The sequence below is a fragment of the Schistocerca gregaria genome, chromosome 3 (assembly GCF_023897955.1).
Source record: "Schistocerca gregaria isolate iqSchGreg1 chromosome 3, iqSchGreg1.2, whole genome shotgun sequence".
NCBI classification, from domain to species: Eukaryota; Metazoa; Arthropoda; class Insecta; order Orthoptera; family Acrididae; genus Schistocerca; species Schistocerca gregaria.
The window spans coordinates 581,322,910-581,341,004 of NC_064922.1; the positions used below are offsets into that span (position 1 = coordinate 581,322,910).

The window sequence follows — 18,095 nt, forward strand, 5'->3', positions numbered from 1 at the left end:
GCCACTCACTGTAATGGGGACATATCAGTTCTGAGGACTGGTTTTTGATGCTCAGTTGACTTGGCTTCCTCATCTTTGTCAGCTTAAGCAGAAGTGCTGGCAGCAACTCAGTGCCCTCCACTGTCTGAACAACACCAACTGGGGTGCAGATCACTCTACACTGTTGTGGCTCTACAAAGCCCTTGTTCAGTTCTGCCTGGAGTCTTATGATTCAGCGGCACCGTCAGCATTGTGGTTGTGAGGCCCAGTGCACCACTGCAGTCTTCGGATAGTGACAGGAGCTTTTGGGATGGGTCCGATGGTTGGTGTATTGGTGGAGACTAGGATACCTCTATTGTAGATCAGGTGCTGACAACTGCTCACCAATTGTGTTGCACACATTCATAGCTCTCCTGAACATCCAAATTGCCATCACCTTTTCACAACCATGGTGGTTCATCTTCCAGATCGGCAGCCCAGTTAAGGGATTGTGATTATAGTTCATGTCCAACCCCTTCTGTCTGAGCTGGAGTCCTTTTCTTTACCACCCCTCATCTGGGCCCATTCACGTACACCTCCATGGTGTATACCTAGGACGCAGCCCTGGGACACCTCTAGAACTGAGGAGGAACTGACTCCCAAGGTCATGCAAAATGTCCAGCTGAATCTGCGTCCTAGGTATACACCATGGAGGTGTACGTGAATGGGCCCAGATGGGGGGTGGTAAAGAAAAGGACTCCAACTCAGACAGAAGGGGTTGGACATGAACTATAATCTCAGATGTTGATGTGAGTGTCTAATCTGTAAAATATTTTGTGAATTAAGTTTAAAACAGCTGAGTGCAAGTTAGAAATCAACACCTGAAAAGAGAAAAAGTCTTTTTTTATTTTGATTTTTATTTATTTTTGATTTTTATTTTTTTATGATAAGATTTGCTCTGAGCTGTGCTGTTAGAAGCGCCATGTCACGGAGTGCGCAGGCCCTCCCGTCCGAGGTTCAAGTCCTCCCTCAGGCATGGTGTGTGTGTGTGTGTGTGTGTGTGTGTGTGTGGTTCTTAGCATAAGTTAGTTTAAGTAGTGTGCAAGTCTGGGGACCAATGACCTCAGCAGTTTGGTCCCTTAAGAATTCAAACACATCTGAACACTAGCTCTGATTTTTTTATTTATTCCTTTTGAGTTGGAGATGGTTAGAGCACTAATAGGATTGTAATATTTTTTATGTGACTCAACACCACATCACATATAAAGAGTGGTCCACATTAATTTTTGTATGTGCATTTAAAAAAATATTTAAATTAGCATATGGTCAAGCAACATCATCAATTTAGGGTTGTCGTCAGATGTGATTCCATTTTTTAAAAAACAAACTAAAAGGTATTTTTTTCTTTTTGGTTTTGGGAACTGAACAGAAAAGATATTCTTTTTTTATGCAAACTGTTAATATGCATAATCACTAAAGCAAAGATAACATTCTGGAAGCTACTAGCACAATCAGATTAGACATTATTCAAGTCAAAACTTAAATCTTTTGACCTTTACAAAGAGAATTCAGCACTGAAGGTAAAACTAATGTTTCTGGTTAGTACAAGAACGCATGGCACTCGGCATATCCTATCAAAGAAGGCATAAAAACCTGAGATTTATCTAATGACATGCAGCGATCATCACTTGATCGCTTTTTAATTTAATAATGGTAGAATTTTGGGTTCTTATAAAATCATAATTTTAACTGGCTATGCACTAGGTGCAAGCAAGCAAGCATTTAAACCTTCCCCTGGCTTCTTTACAATTCTATGGAGGCACAAATTCTTTGTAAATGATGCCAGCACTATCAAAGTAAAGAATTAACATTGTCAAAGTTTCTGAAGTACAGATTAACTGATACTAGGATGTTTTGACTGAGGATAATAGACAAAGCACGGAAGTTTTTTCCTTCCTATCAAATATACTTTATATGGATGGTTGGTTTAAGAGTGGGAAGGGGGGGGGGGGGGAGCAAACTGCTTGGTCAATGGTCTCTTGTTCCTATAAAACAAGGCCACTCACAAAACCTCGAGAAAAGAAAACTACAAGAACTACAGAAGGGCAACAAATACTACAATGGACAAAGTAAGATGAGAAAACCACGGAGAGGCGCAACAAACAGGTAGAAGGGATTAAAAACAAGAGAGGCTGGCTGATCACAAGAACAAAAAGGGATGAGCCAGCCATGCTGCAACACATTAGAACCCCCAGCCTAAAAGCACTAGGCTACAGAACACAGACTGACAAAAGACATGCACTAAGACTTAGATAGAATGACAATTCCCCCCCACACGTATAAAATGTAAAATTATATCAGCATTTATGAGGCGGTGTCAGATAAAATTAATGGTAATGAGTCCAGTTAACTGATAATTCTGTACCAGGGTAGCTAAAGTAGAACAGTGCTACTGAGTGTGGGCCACTCTCAACCGGCCACTGCAACGACACTGAAGTGTGTCTTCACGGAGGAGATAGCCATGGGCCAGCCAAGCGCAGCTGATGCAGAGCCAACAGAGGACCACATTGTCCTTGCAGGAAGCCTGCATAGAGGACTGCCACACATTCGTAGTCTCCTTTATGGCACACAATTTATTGGGCATTTGTAGATTACATCATTCCGTATACCAAATCCGCAAAAACGTGCAGCATAATATCGAACGCAAGTCAGTTTCAGAGATGACAATCTCCAGAAAAGGTTTCCGAAAAGTCTGTTTGGCCAGCCTGACAGCAAGCTCATTGTCTGGGATTCTGATGTGTCACAGGGTACAGACAAACACTACTGAACGACCAGACTGTTCCAGGACATAGACTGACTCCCAGATGATCGCTACCAAAAGGATGGCGAGGGTAGAACTGATCAATGGCTTGTAAGTCGCTCAAGGACTTACTACAGACAAAGGAGGACTCACTGGAGCAGGAACAAACGTGCTCCAGAGCACGGGATATGACACCAGCTCTGCAGTGAAAACGCTGCAGCCATCTGGCAAGGAGCACTGTTCAAAGTGTCCTCTGTGAGCATAATTGAAGATGATCAGCCAATGAGCTGTCAGTGTAGACTACTTGAGAGCCCTGGGACACATCTAGAACTGAGGAGGAACTGATTCCCAAGGTCATGCAAAATGTCCAGCTGAATCTGCGTCCTAGGTATACACCATGGAGGTGAACGTGAATGGGCCCAGATGAGGGGTGGTAAAGAAAAGGACTCCAGCTCAGACAGAAGGGGTTGGACATGAACTATAATCTCAGATGTTGATGCGAGTGTCTAGTCTGTAAAATATTTTGTGAAGTAAGTTTAAAACAGCTGAGTGCAAGTTAGAAATCAACACCTGAAAAGAGAAAAAGTCTTTTTTTATTTTTATTTATAAAAAAATAAATAAAAATAAAAAAAGACTTTTTCTCTTTTCAGGTGTTGATTTCTAACTTGCACTCAGCTATTTTAAACTTACTTCACAAAATATTTTACAGATTAGACACTCGCATCAACATCTGAGATTTGAAGCATGCACCTTCATGTACCTTACCATATTTTAACATAAAAGCCCAGAACATGATAGATCATTGTGCCTGACATGCTGGTACAGGATTAACTCTCATGAATTTCATCACACAGTCACCCATATGGATGAAGTAATACCACTTTGATCTTTACAGTAGTCTTGACAATAACAGCCTTAAAATCTTCTTGTTGTTATTGCTAGGAACCTTTCTATCACCTCTACTCTCTCAAGTAATGTTGTGCAACATCACAATTTAACCTGCAATTAATATAGGCTACATTAGAATACACAGTTGTGTCAGTTATGCAAATTTTTTCAGAAAAAAATCATTAATCTACAGCTTGATGTATTGATGGGTAGACATGTGCAAAAAATCATCTGAGATCTGTAGGTGAAGCTGTTATTGCAGACTATCTGATCTTTCTGTTTCTCGTATTTTCTCTGTGGGTATAACAAGCCATTCTCACCAGGAGTTTTGTTTCTTCTGTTTTAACACCTCACTTCTCCTTTCTCTTCTGACCCAAAATTTTCATACCTGCAAAACAGCTTAGGCACCACCACCACTTCATAAAGTTTTAAGTATGTGGTTTTTTTTTTTTAATTTTTTGTTGGTAACCTTTATAATGGAACATAACAGTTGCAGTTTATTTGATTTATTTCTCAGCTCATTGATTTAATCATAGGATATCAATTATCGTAAATAGTTAAATGATGTGCTAGCCTGCTCAGTTACGGTATTGCCAGTTATGGTATTAGAAGAATGGGTATTTCCTCTTGAATATCATCACCTTAGGCTTGTTGAAAGATGTCTGTAGGTCATCGCGTACTACTGAGTTGTTCCATGTCAATATGTGAACAATCTCATTGCCACAGTTGGGCACTGAAATAAATTATGTGGTGCCACATGAACACTTGTGCCGGACCATGACTTGAACCCAGATTTCCCACTTTAGTTGAGTGGTCACATTAACTGATTTGGCCATCCAGATACACTTCCCATCAAAGTCAGAAGCTCGCTTTGTCAACAATGGTGCGAGTGTCTGTATCAAAACTCCTTGTGACTCCTTTTGTATGGTACAGACAGCCCTTCACTTATATTATTGTGCCTTGAAACTTTTTCGAGTGCTTTTCTGGAGTCAGCAAATAGCATATGGGTTTCTAAGTTGAACATTTGTCTCTTCTGGATTCATTGTTTTAGTATTAATAAACAGTAATCTTTTAATATCAATACACAGTAGCTACAGAAGCATCCTTTTGTGAAACCATGCTGTTCTTCTGCCACTTATTAAAAAAATTGTTACAGACTTACATGATGTAGTTATTAGGTTGACATTCCAGTGATTGCCACATTAATTCTTTTAGTTTTTTTCATAAATGGATATCATTTCTGAGCTTGCTCACTCTTCAGGGATTTTCTACATACTCCAGCATACCATAAGGATATTTAATAAACTGGTTTCTGCATATTTAATGAGCTCTTTTAAAATTTTTGCATAACTGCATATTCTTATTTTTCATAATTTAGTGGTGACATTGATTCTAGAAATGTCAGCAGAATATACATTCAGCCTTTTGTTTCTGGATTCATTGTTAGGCTGGATCTTATTTTTGGGATATATAACATCAGAATATTCTAGCCCCATGGGAGAAGTTCCATAATGCTGTGTGTAGGAACAGGACAAAATCATTTTGTTTCATAGTTAATATTCATGTTTTTGTATTATTTTTACTGATTTTGGCGTTACTTTCTGGTTGCTTATTTTTGAAACACCATACAGTCCCATTTTGTCTTATTTTATTATTTATTGGTGTTAAGTTGAAAATATACCAATAAGTTGCAAGGGGGAGTGAAACAAAGACAACAAAAGCGTAATTAAAAATCAAAATTTCATACTATAGTTTTGCAATTTGACAGTACTCTTACCAAATCTGTAAGGAATGCCCTACAGGTGGTAGCTTACTACAGACAAGTGAAACATGGTCAAAGTACCATTTCGAAACGGCTGCCACACTTGCGACATGGACCAACGAAGGGCAGCATTCTGTCATAATGTTTTTTGGCCAGTGAAGTTATGTAGCCTATTGAAATCCATCAGTTAATGAATGTTCATTATGTTCATGCTTGTCTATCACTGTAGTAAGTGTATGAGTGATGTAGAAAGTTTGGAAATGCCACAACTTCTGTGATACATGCTCAGCGCATGGGTAAGGCCATCGGAGTCTACTGCAGCAGTTGAAGCCATTGTGATAGAAAATCACCATGTAATGATGGATGAAATAGTCACACATCTGAAAATTGGATGTGACTCAGCACATCACACCATACTTCAGGTGCTCAAGTTTCACAAAATGTGTGCTAGATGAGTGCTATGGCAGCTCACTCCTGATCTGAAACAGTGACTTGGTGGTGTCTGTAAACAACTCTTGTGGCACTTTGGAGAAGAAAGTGATGGCTACTTGGAGAGAATTGTTATGGGATATGAAACCTGGGTAGATTACAGCCAACCTGAAACAGAGAGAGCATGCAAGAAATGGCACCAGTCCTCATCAACAAAACCAAGAAGTTGCAGATGTTGCCATGTGCAGAAGAGATTTTGCTGACACACTTTTGGATGAAAGTGGTGTAGTTGTGGAACACATGGAACACAGCATGACTAGGGGAAACACCATCACAAGTGTTTCATATTCTAATAAGTTAAATCAGATTCAGCCTGCCATAAGATCAAAGTGATATGGACTTCAGACTGCAGGTGTCATTTTGCAACAAGAGACTGCTGAGCCTCATACTGCCCATGCATCGCTTGCAACCATTGATGACCTGCACCTCAATAACCTGCCACATCCACCATTCTTACGAAACCTCCCACTGACTGCTTACAACATCTTGAAACAAACAGTCTTGGTGCAGAGTTGTAATTATTATTTATTTATCTGTGACACATATCAACTGATACAGGCATCTTTGGATTGGCTGCTATTAGATGGTGTTAGGCACATAGGATACTGAGCACACACAACATCCCAGCAAACAGTCACCTCGTCAAATGATCAGAAACATTGTGTGGCCGTGTCCTTTGTTAAGGCATGCAATGCAGACCAGTGAACGGAAAATAAGATCAGCTCTACATAGGTCTGCCACCATGTAAACATGTGGGAGTTGTAGTTGCTCATAGTCAGCTTATAGTTTCTTCATTGTCTATTACGGGTCAGTATACCATCCCCACTATGGATTGGAAAAAGTGATTACCACACATCTGGACCACTCAGACCTCTAATGGGCAGAAAGTAATTTTGTTACAATGAAGAGCTGCAGCAGGTGGTGCACGAGTGTCTGCGCACACGACCAAAAGAGTCCCAATGTGGGCAGGAAGTGTTGAACATCAAGGAGACTGTTGACCAAAAGAGCCCCAACACAGGCAGGAAGCGTTGAACTTCAAGGAGACTGTTGGGGAAAAAGAATGATACACATGTGTTCCAGTTTTGTTCAGAATAAAAGAAAAACCTCTCCCTCATGCATTATACAGATATTGTAGACAAAACTATCAAAATCATTAAAAAAAATGTGTCCTTTAAATCCATTACATTTAATCTTACAAAGAAAAAATACTCACAGTTCAAAGTTTTTCAAAAGAAAGCATTGCAGTAACTTAAGAGGTATATTTGGAGACCTTATGCACTCCATCTCTTAACGTTACTCTATAGTGTGAAAACAGCCACCTGGTGTCTAAATTAGAACATGGAAGACAAACTGCCTTCAGCACAACACCAGACATTTGACAACGTTCACATATTTTGCTAGTGTGAAACATTGCTTCTCCACTAAATTAAGAGAGTATATAAATACCTTCAGAATATCTTACATAGCTGAGAGCACCACTCTACGTACCTCGTACATCATGTCATCATTAATAGAGTTAACAGTTGTGGGACCATGAACACAGATTTATATGGATCTGTGAGCAAGATCTCTTGTGGTGAGTTTCATTATTTTGGTCATATCTTCCTGAAGTATTCATACATTTATATTTCTCAAAAACTTGCTGGTTTAATACCCAGAAATTCATTTTTCTGCAGTAATGAAGAAATCTCCACTTTTAACTTGGAATACAAGTAGTGGTTTTTTCCAGCCCTGTCAGATTCCCAACATTTTGATTTTTATGCAATAAAATGACCAAAAAATGACGACATTTGGAGATATCTCTGATGGGGTACTTCAAGTAAACTGCACCTTTTTACAGTAAGCAATTATAAATATGAAAATCATCAAACATGGCAGTTAATCTTCACAGCTACATAAACCTGCTCTGTTCAGTTTATCAACCACTCACTACATGGCACATGATACCAAGAATGTTTATTTCAATATGTATTCAATGTTTCATTATATTGTAAATGAAATTTGTGGTGACAGTGTAGTCTGTTGTGTAGACGGGTGCCTAGGTTTGATTAAAATGTGCTTGGACACTACTTCTAATTACATTTTTGCAAAATTTAAGTGCAGCATTTCCTGTTTTTAATATTTGTGCTTACATACTATGAAAAAATATAGTTTAATTTATGTGCCATATTAAAGATATCTCACAAATGTCATTTTTCTGTATTATTGATTTTGCGAAAGTGTTAGGAAATGTCACGACTAAAACTGTTACTGGAATAGAGTATGTTTGAAGTGGGTGTGTTTGTTTCATGTCACATTTAGAGCCATGTTATTTGCGTGGGAAATCAGTAGTCATTTTAAGATTATACACAATTCTCAGAGTTGAGGAAAAAAGTCAAACTCCAGTTTCAGCATTCAGTAATTACCGGTTACCATTAGCAATAAACTGCAGCTCTCAGTTTTACCACATTTTCACATCAGAATGGTAAAAAGGCCAAATTTTGAGACATTTTGTAAACACTTGCAATTTCACATTCCTTTACTAAGAATCAGATTTTGCTTTATTGTGTGTGCGAAATTTTCGTGTCCCTATCTATAGGATGGTACTTTTAATATGCTGTATCAAAAGGATTCGGTAGTTCAGAATGTTGTTGTAGTGTCACATGGAACTGCTTGTATGGCAGGAAAATAGCCAAAAATGCAGGCATTTGTGAGACTGACTGTTAATTTATGAAGTAAAGATGGTTTCATAACAGATACATTTACCATTACTGCCTAAAACTAAGAGGGAGAGGGAGAAAGGGAGGGAGGGGGGGGGGGGGGGAGAGAGAGAGCGAGAGAGAGAGAGAGAGAGAGAGAGAGAGAGAGAGAGAGAGAGAGAGAGAGAAGGAAATATTGTAATAAAAAATTCAGACAAAACTTGTTAAGTGTATTCTACTACAAAGGGAATATTTACAATGTCATTTATAAGCAAATGTTTCAAGTGGCTCTGCTGAGACACACACAGGTTATTTCAGGTGAAAATTCGCACACATCAATAAGTGATCTTAGTAGAAATGTGTGCTTTATGCTCACTGTGTGTGTGTGTGGGGGGGGGGGGGGGGTGCTTTGTTAAACTAAATTTTACTATTGTCAAGTTCCATTTACAGCTCTTGTTCTGCTGTACCACCACTGACTTCAGTTGCACTTTGTAACTTGTGGACTTGGATGTTATCTTGCTAACCAGACGTGGTGTCAATATTTTTCCTCCTCTTGTTCACAGGCAAAAAAAAAAAAAAAAAAAAAGGTGTGAAATTTAGTCATTATTTGAACTTCTTGCTGCCAGTCATAAATCTTTTAATTATCTTCACAAATAATAATTTGCTGGGGGAGTGGTGATAATCTTGGAAACTGTTGGAATAAGGGTAAAAATTATGTTCATGGAAGGCTTCTGATCACATGCCAAATGCATCACTGTCTGGTACATTTGTGAAGGACATTAGCTCTAAATGTTCACTATAATGTATAGAGTCCTCTTATGTTAATTAATTTTTATTTTGTACTTTACTCTTTTGTTTTGTGTTATATTTTTTGAGTTTTTTCTTTCAATTGCATGATTTTTCTTTTGGTCCTACAACTCTTACGAATGTAGATGGTAATGAGGACGATCCATCTAAGTTAAGTCTGAGTGAGCGTATCCGACTATTCAATCAGAAGATAAAGGATGAGCAAACAGTGAAGCAACCTGAATTGGGCCCACGTGTTACTGTTAAACGCACAGCCCGCTTCAAGACGCAGCCTGTCACCAATGAGGAAGTGGAAATTGCTCAGAAGAAGATTTCTAACCTTGCTGCCAGCTTTGCAAAACCACCAGATCCAGATACATTAGGTGTGGAACATTGAACTTGCTTCAACAGTTCATTTATTCATTTATATTTAAAAAATCGATTTTTTAATTATTTTCTTGGAGGCAAGAAAGTTGCTGGTAACAACTAACAAAAAAGTTAATTATAGTTTGTAATTACTAGACACTTAAGAAAGTATTCAATAATTTTTTATATGAAATTAAACTAATAATTTGCTTTTTCATGCCTCAGTGAATGGGGATAACACAGGTAACAACAATTTGAAACATCGTTAGATTTTGATACTGTTTTAAGACTTGGAATTACTTTATTTTGGTATGAGGCTAAGCATGTTTGAGATCGGTGTCTTTAAGTAGACTTGCAACTTCAGCTGTTTTGGTTTGGCTTACATCTTCAAACGATCTAATTTCTTTACTAATATGAACTAATTTTGTAGCCTTTTGTCTGTTATGTTTATTACGAGCATAAAATCTAACTTCATTGCTTCTGATTTCCATTTGTTTTTGAAGTGCATGGTGATGGTAGCTTATAGTTGCTGTCATTTCAGAAAACAGTAATTTTAAATGTAATAATTGAACATGAATGACTGATTAGTAAAGTTTGTAACTGTGGGCTCCTGCATGCTTCAGTTTTAATGTTAACTGGAATTAAATGATGCAAATAAAACGTGTTTTTGGACAGTGATATTTCTCTAGGCAGGTTACTTATCGTATAAACGAGAAAATATTTTACCAAAATTTCAAGAAATTCAACTGTTGGTCTAAAACTTATAATGCAGGTAAATAAACTCTTGACAGAAATTGTTTGATTTTTGTATGTGGCACATGGCTTGTAGTGTTCACTGGAACTTTTGTACGTAAATGATTGTATTGCAGTTGTGTCTGTAAGAAATCACATGGAGGTGAAGACAAGGCAGCGGTTCTGGTCTTTGAAGTAGTAAACTGTCATTTTTGAAAACAATAAAAATACACAGAGCATGCACATTTATTTGAAATACATGTGCAATAATCATAGTAAACGTGAAAGCCCACAGAGATATGATGAGAATGAATTATGTCTGTCTTTTGGACAAATTATTAGCAAATATTGATCTGTACTTATCATTTATAGATGATATATATGATATTTTTGGCTAGGAGACCCCGTCTAAGATTATTTGGCTACCTAGTGCAAGTCTTTTCATTTGACACCGTTTCAGCAACTTTGAAGTCAATGATGAGAAAACAGTGATAAGTACAAGACACAGTCCCTGAGTGGATAAAAATTCCAACCTGGCTGGTATTTGAAATAGGTCTGCCTACATGGCAGTGAGCCACACTGACCACTCAGTTACAGAGGTGGACAATCATTTGTAGATGCATGTGATAGACCACATGAATGATAACTATTTACAGCAATAAAAGGTAGCCTGCAGAATGCAGATATACATTATTCACATGTATTGTTCTCAAAATGTTAACCTCCTTGACAAGCTACTCTATACATTTTATTGCAGACCATCCAATGCCCTGCGTGTTGATACAAAGTTTCCAGTGAACTTTAACACTTGCTTATGTATCGATCCAGTAGTCATTTCAGCCATAATCATCTTGCTTTGTTCATACATAATAAAAAGGTTTTGGTGTTGTAGGAGGTTTATCCATTCGAGCTGCTCGAGAGAAGATTTATGAACATGCTGCAAATATCTTAACAAAATCAAGTTCTGCATCTCGCCTTGGACAGCACCCTACATCTAGCAGAGATGTCTCACCCACAAGACCTCAGCTTGGTTTTCCAGAGAGTGAAACAAAACCAAGAGGTAACAGGTCTTCAGAAGTCTCATTTATTGTTTTGGATTTTCCCTTTCATGTGTATTTTTAATGCAGCCAAATCCAATCAGGCTAAAATTTAGAAATCAAAATGGTAGACCAATTTTGAAGAAATTTGATGTACAATTTATTTCATGAAATAGTCTTTGAATACTGTGATAAGACTTTGTTAAATTAAGTTAATATCACTCATATCAGTTGATGGTATTGCTGTTCCTCCAAGTTGTCACGTATAACTGAGTAAAGAAATTTTACTTTTCTGCTTTTTCCTGTGTTAGTCTCTTGAAATGAAGGTCGTTAAAAACACTTGAAGTACCTTATTTCATTAACGATGCTAAAGCACACCAACTTTGACCTCTCACAACTAATCGCTGTTCTTTTCATCTGAAAAATTCTCTCTCCTTGGTCTGTAATTGCAACAGCTTTACCTACATGATTCAGATCGGATCCAAAAATCCTATTTGATCCATAAAAGTTATGAGAGAAGTGGAATTCTGTTCAGTATCTCTCTTTTTACACATTTGCGAGAAGAGAGAATGAGAATCAATTAGGCTCATTGTTTGACTGTGGTCAGAGATATTTCTAGAGGGAGAGTAATAATCCTGAAATAAAGACTTAGAGCTTTTCTAACAGAGTACCCAAAGTACTTATAGCAGTCATGTTGAATCATATAAATCTGATGTGATAATTCAGTAAATGAAGCAGGCAAAAAGGAATACAAACGTCTCAAAACTGAGATTGACAGGAAGTGCAAAATGCTAAGGAAAGATGGCTAGAGGACAAATGTAAGGAGGTAGAGGATTATCTCACTAGGGGTAAGACAGATAACTGCTTACAGGAAAATGAAAGAAACCTTCGGAGAAAAGAGAACCACTTGTATGTATATCAAGAGCTCAGATGGAAACCCAGTTCTAAGTAAAGAAGGGAAAGCAGAAAGGTTTCATAAAGAGTCTATGTGAGGGTGATGTACTTGAGGACAATATTATGGAAATGGAAGAGCATGTAGATGAAGATGAAATGAGAGATATGATACTGCTTGAAGAGTTTGATAGAGCACTGAAAGACCTGCGTCGAAACAAGGCCGCGGGGTAGACAACATTCCATCAGTACTACAGACGGCCTTGGGAGAGCCAGTCCTGACAAAACTCTAACATCTGGTGAAGAAGATGTGTGAGACAGGCGAAATACCATCAGACTTCAAGAAGAATATAATAATTCCAATCCCAAAGAAAGCAGGTGTTGATAGATGTGAAAAGTACCGAACTATCAGTTTAATAAGTCACAGCTGCAAAATACTAACACGAATTCTTTACAGACGAATGGAAAAACTAGTAGAAGCCGACCTCGGGGAAGATCAGTTTGGATTCCGTAGAAATGTTGGAACATGTGAGGCAATACTGACCCTATGACTTACCTTAGGAGATAGGGTAAGGAAAGGCAAACCTACATTTCTAGCATTTGTAGACTTAGAGAAAGCTTTTGACAATGTTGACTGGAACACTCTCTTTCAAATTCTGAAGGTGGCAGGGGTAAAATACAGGGAGCGAAAGGTTATTTACAATTTGTACAGAAACCAGGTGGCAATTATAAGAATCGAGGTCCATGAAAGGGAAGCAGTGGTTGGGAAGGGAGTAAGACAGGGTTGTAGCCTCTCCCCGATGTTATTCAATCTGTATATAGAGCAAGCAGTAAAGGAAACAAAAGAAAAATTCGGAGTAGGAACTAAAATCCATGGAGAAGAAATAAAAACTTTGAGGTTCGCCGATGACATTGTAATTCTGTCAGAGACAGCAAAGGACTTGAAAGAGCAGTTGAACGGAATGGACGGTGTCTTCAAAGGAGGATATAAGATGAACATCAACAAAAGCAAAACGAGAATAATGGAATGTAGTCAAATTAAGTCTGGTGATGCTGAGGGAATTAGATTAGGAAATGAGACACTTAAAGTAGTAAAGAAGTTTTGCTATTTGGGGAGCAAAATAACTGATGGTGGTCTAATTAGAGAGGATATAAAATGGAGACTGGCAATGGCAAGGAAAGTGTTTCTGAAAAAGAGAAATCTGTTAACATCAAGTATAGATTTAAGTGTCAGGAAGTCTTTTCTGAAAGTATTTGTATGGAGTGTAGCCATGTATGGAAGTGAAATGTGGACAATAAATAGTTTAGACAAAAAGAGAATAAAAGCTTTAGAAATGTGGTGCTACAGAAGAATGCTGAAGATTAGATGGGTAGATCATATAACTAATGAGGAGGTATTGAATAGGATTGGAGAGAAGGGAAGTTTGTGGCACAACTTGACTAGAAGAAGGGATCGGTTGGTAGGACATATTCTGAGGCATCAAGGGATCACCAATTTGGTATTGTAGGGCAGCGTGGAGGGTAAAAATCGTAGAGGGAGACCAAGAGATGACTACACTAAACAGATGCAGAGGGATGTAGGTCGCAGTAGGTACTGGGAGATGAAGCAGCTTGCACAGGATAGAATAGCATGGAGAGCTGCATCAAACCAGTCTCAGGACCAAAACAACAACAACAATTGTGTGATGTGGCAGTTGCAAAATGGTCGCGAGCAAATAGCAAGTTTTGCTTATAACAACACTCATATGGATACTCACAACCAAAATTATTATGCACGGGTCACTTTTTCCTCACAGGGAAAAAGAGGCAATTATCATTAAAAAGAAGGCTGTTAGAAAACACAATTAAATAATTATAATCCAGGTCAGCAAACTATCTGCCATCCCTTTGTGCTGGTGACTACTTTGAAGGACAGTAACGGGTGCAAACATGTAACTCTTTTGTATCAGTTGTGAATAAGTAGTTTGCGACTATTTAAGTTCCAACCCACGTATGTACATTACTTAACAATCTTTTCTGAGCATTTCTGGTGAATTAAATAAAAATTTAGTTTCTACGAGGTATCATATAACTTTGTTGGCAAATACCTTTCCGAGATTGATGTCTGAAATACTCCTCTGTGATACAGACAAGGGAGAGACTGACTCAATAATTAAATCACTGAAGACTAAGGACTCCCATTGTTATGATGGCATGCCTAGCAGAGTATTATACTACTGTGCTGCACATGTTAGCCCTGTATTTAGCCATATTTGCAATTTTCTATTTGGGAATGGTCAGTTTCCTGAACACTTTATAAAAAGGGATAATGCAGACAATTTTAGACCAATTTCTGTGCCATCAGTGTTTGCTAAAATTATTGAAAAGGCTTTTTATGTAAGGGTAATTGATCATTTTATAGCATACGATTTGCTATCAAATGTACAGTTCGACTTCAGAAGTTGTTTAGTAACTGAAAATGCTTTATTCTCTTTTGGGTACTGGATGGGTTAAACAAAAGGTTTCGAATGCTAGGCATATTTTTTGATTTAACTAAAGCATTTGATTGTGTTGATTATAAATATTGCTCCAGAAGTTGGACCATTACCGAATGTGGGGAGTAGCTCGCAACTGGTTCACCTCCTGCATTAGTGGCAAACAGCAAAAGGTGATTATTCACACTGTTGAGAATGACTGTGATGTGGGGTCTGAGTGGGGTACAGACAAGTGCGGGAGGGGGGGGGGGGGGGGGCAGGGATCAGTGTTGGTACCACTCCTGTCCCTCATTTATGTAAATGATATGCACTCTAGTATTACAGGTAACTCTAAAATATTTCTGTTTGCTGATAACACTAGCTTGGTAATAAACGATATGGTGTGCAACATTGGCTCGGTTTCAGATAGCGCAGTTCATGATGTAAGTTCATGGCTTGTAGAAAATAAACGACCGCTAAATTACAGTAAGACTCACTTTTTACAGTTTCCAACACACAACTCAATAAAACCTGATGTTTTAATTTCACAGAATGTGCATGATTAGTGAAACTGAAAGTTCAAATTTCTAGGTGTTCAGATAGTAGTAACTGTCATGGAAAGCCCATGTTTGAATCTTGTTCAAAGACTTAATGCTGCCATTTTTATTATTCGAATGGTATCTGAAGTGAATGATCATTCGACATGAAAATTAGTCTACTTTGCTTACCAAACAAAAGCACTGGCAGGTCGATAGACACACAAACATACACACACAATTCTAGCTTTTGCAACCAACGGTTGCTTCTTCAGGAAAGAGGGAAGGAGAGGGAAAGACGAAAGGATGTGAGTTTCAAGGAAGAGAGTAAGGAGTCATTCCAATCCCAGGAGTGGAAAGATTTATCTTAGGGGGAAAAAAAGGACAGGTATACAGTCAGAATGAGATTTTCACTCTGCAGCGGAGTGTGCACGGATATGAAACTTCCTGGCAGATTAAATCTGTGTGCCCGACCGAGACTTGAACTCGGGACCTTTGCCTTTCGCGGGCAAGTGCTCTACCATCTGAGCTACCGAAGCACGACTCATGTCCGGTACTCACAGCTTTACTTCTGCCAGTACCTCGTCTCCTATCTTCCAAACTTTACAGAAGCTCTCCTGCGAACCTTGCAGAGCTAGCACTCCTGAAAGAAAGGATATTGCGGAGAGATGGCTTAGCCACAGCGAAAGGCAAAGGTCCCGAGTTCGAGTCTCGGTCGGGCACACAGATTTAATCTGCCAGGAAGTTTCATATCAGCACACATTGCGCTGCAGAGTGAAAATCTCATTCTGGAAACATCCCCCAGGCTGTGGCTAAGCCATGTCTCCACAATATCCTTTCTTTCAGGAGTGCTAGTTCTGCAAGGTTTGCAGGAGAGCTTCTGTAAAGTTTGGAAGGTAGGAGACGAGGTACTGGTAGAAGTAAAGCTGTGAGTACCGGGCGTGAGTCGTGCTTCGGTAGCTCAGATGGTAGAGCACTTGCCCGCGAAAGGCTCTGGTCCCGAGTTCAAGTCTCGGTTGGGCACACAGATTTAATCTGCCAGGAAGTTTCAGGTATACACTCGCACACAGTCCCATATCCATCCACACATACACAGACACAAGCAGTCATTTGTAAAGGCAGAGTTTGGGCAGAGATGTCTGTTGAGGCGGAAGTACAGAGGCAAAGATGTTGTTGAAAGACAGGTGAGGTACGAGCAGCGGCAACTTGAAATTAGCAGAGGTTGAGGCCTGGCGGGTAACGAGAAGAGAGGATATACTGAAGGGCAAGTTCCCATCTCCGGAGTTCTGACAGGTTAGTGTTAGTGGGAAGTATCCAGATAACCCAGATGGTGTAACACTCTGCCAAGATTTGCTCTCCGGAGATGGGAACTTCTTTCAACAATATCTTTGCCTCTGTACTTCCACCTCGACTAACATCTCTGCACATACTCTTTGCCTTTACAAATATATGTGCGCGCACACGGGCGAGTGTATACCTGTCCTTTTTTCCCTCTTTTAAGGTAAGTCTTTCTGCTCCCAGGATTGGAATGACTCCTTACCCTCTCCCTTAAAACCCACATCCTTTCATCTTTCCCTCTCCTTCCCTCTTTCCTGATGAAGCAACCGTGGGTTGCGAAACCTTGAAAATTTGTGTTTGTGTGGTTTTTTATTGTGCGTATCTACCAGCGCTTTCCCGCTTGGTAAGTCATGGAATCTTTGCTTTTAATATACATATATATATACTTCAAGCTGGGTGCAGTGAAAGTGGATTTTTGATGTCATGTCTCAAGAGGCATAACAAATAGTTCTTGATAGGTTTCTTAGCAAATTGAAGTGCTGTTGACCCAATTCTGTAGTTGATCGTAACAAACAAGATGGTGCTGTGGTTATCATACTAAGACTTGAATTTGGAGGATAAAAATTCAAATACCAGTCCAGCCATCCCAATTTAGGTTTTTAATGGTTATCCAAAATTTCAAATGCCTCTATTTTTCCTTTGTAAAGAACAAGGCGGGTTTTCTTCCCCATTTTTGCCTGCTGTGAGCATATTATACCTATTTACATTGTGTCCAATGGGGTTGCTAAATGCTAGTCTTCTTTGCAGTTGCTGTCAAGTGCTAGTTTGTGTTCAAATTGAGGTTATGAGTGAGCTAGTCCAGTAAATCTACCCAACTTTTTTAAACTCATATCATGTAATGGACAAGATCATTATTTTAGTGAGGCAGAAAAGGCCCAATTGCAAACTGTTAAAATGGGTTTGCTCCAAGTATGGAACACTCCTTAAACAGTTCTGCCTATTTTCAATAGGCAAAATTTGTGATCTGAACTTGAACAAGGAATAACACACGCAGACCATCTGGCACCTACTATGTCCAAACATGGACATCTGAATCTTAAATAATGCCCTGATGAGTCCTTACTCGATAATACCATATTTCAGAACTGCATGTATTGATAGTGGATTGTTTGCATCCAACCAAATTGAATTGTGTTGGTTTTGTGCTCAACTGATTCTGGCCAGAGACCTGATTATGAAAATATGGTCATATCACCTCTTGACAGGGCCCTGTAGTTGGCCTTTCTAGATAGACTGAAATATGAGCAGTTTACAAAAATTTCTGGCTATTGGTTAAGTAGCTTATGTTACACTTTGGTGACCCTTTACTAGGACAATGATTAGTTTTTGCTTAACATTGACATTCCTTCTATGGATCTGGACATTTGTGTCTGTAAGAGAA

At 38.8% G+C, this 18,095-nt stretch overlaps 1 protein-coding gene across 1 annotated transcript in view; it reads left to right on the top strand.

Annotated features, from left to right (window-relative positions):
- Nucleotides 1–18,095, top strand: part of LOC126354568 (uncharacterized) — a 1,114,027-nt gene that overhangs the window by 738,050 nt on the left and 357,882 nt on the right. The window contains exons 13-14 of the mRNA XM_050004313.1: nucleotides 9,508–9,744; nucleotides 11,352–11,519. Of these exons, the coding sequence (XP_049860270.1) occupies nucleotides 9,508–9,744; nucleotides 11,352–11,519 (405 nt within the window). The remainder of the gene's footprint in view (nucleotides 1–9,507; nucleotides 9,745–11,351; nucleotides 11,520–18,095) is intronic.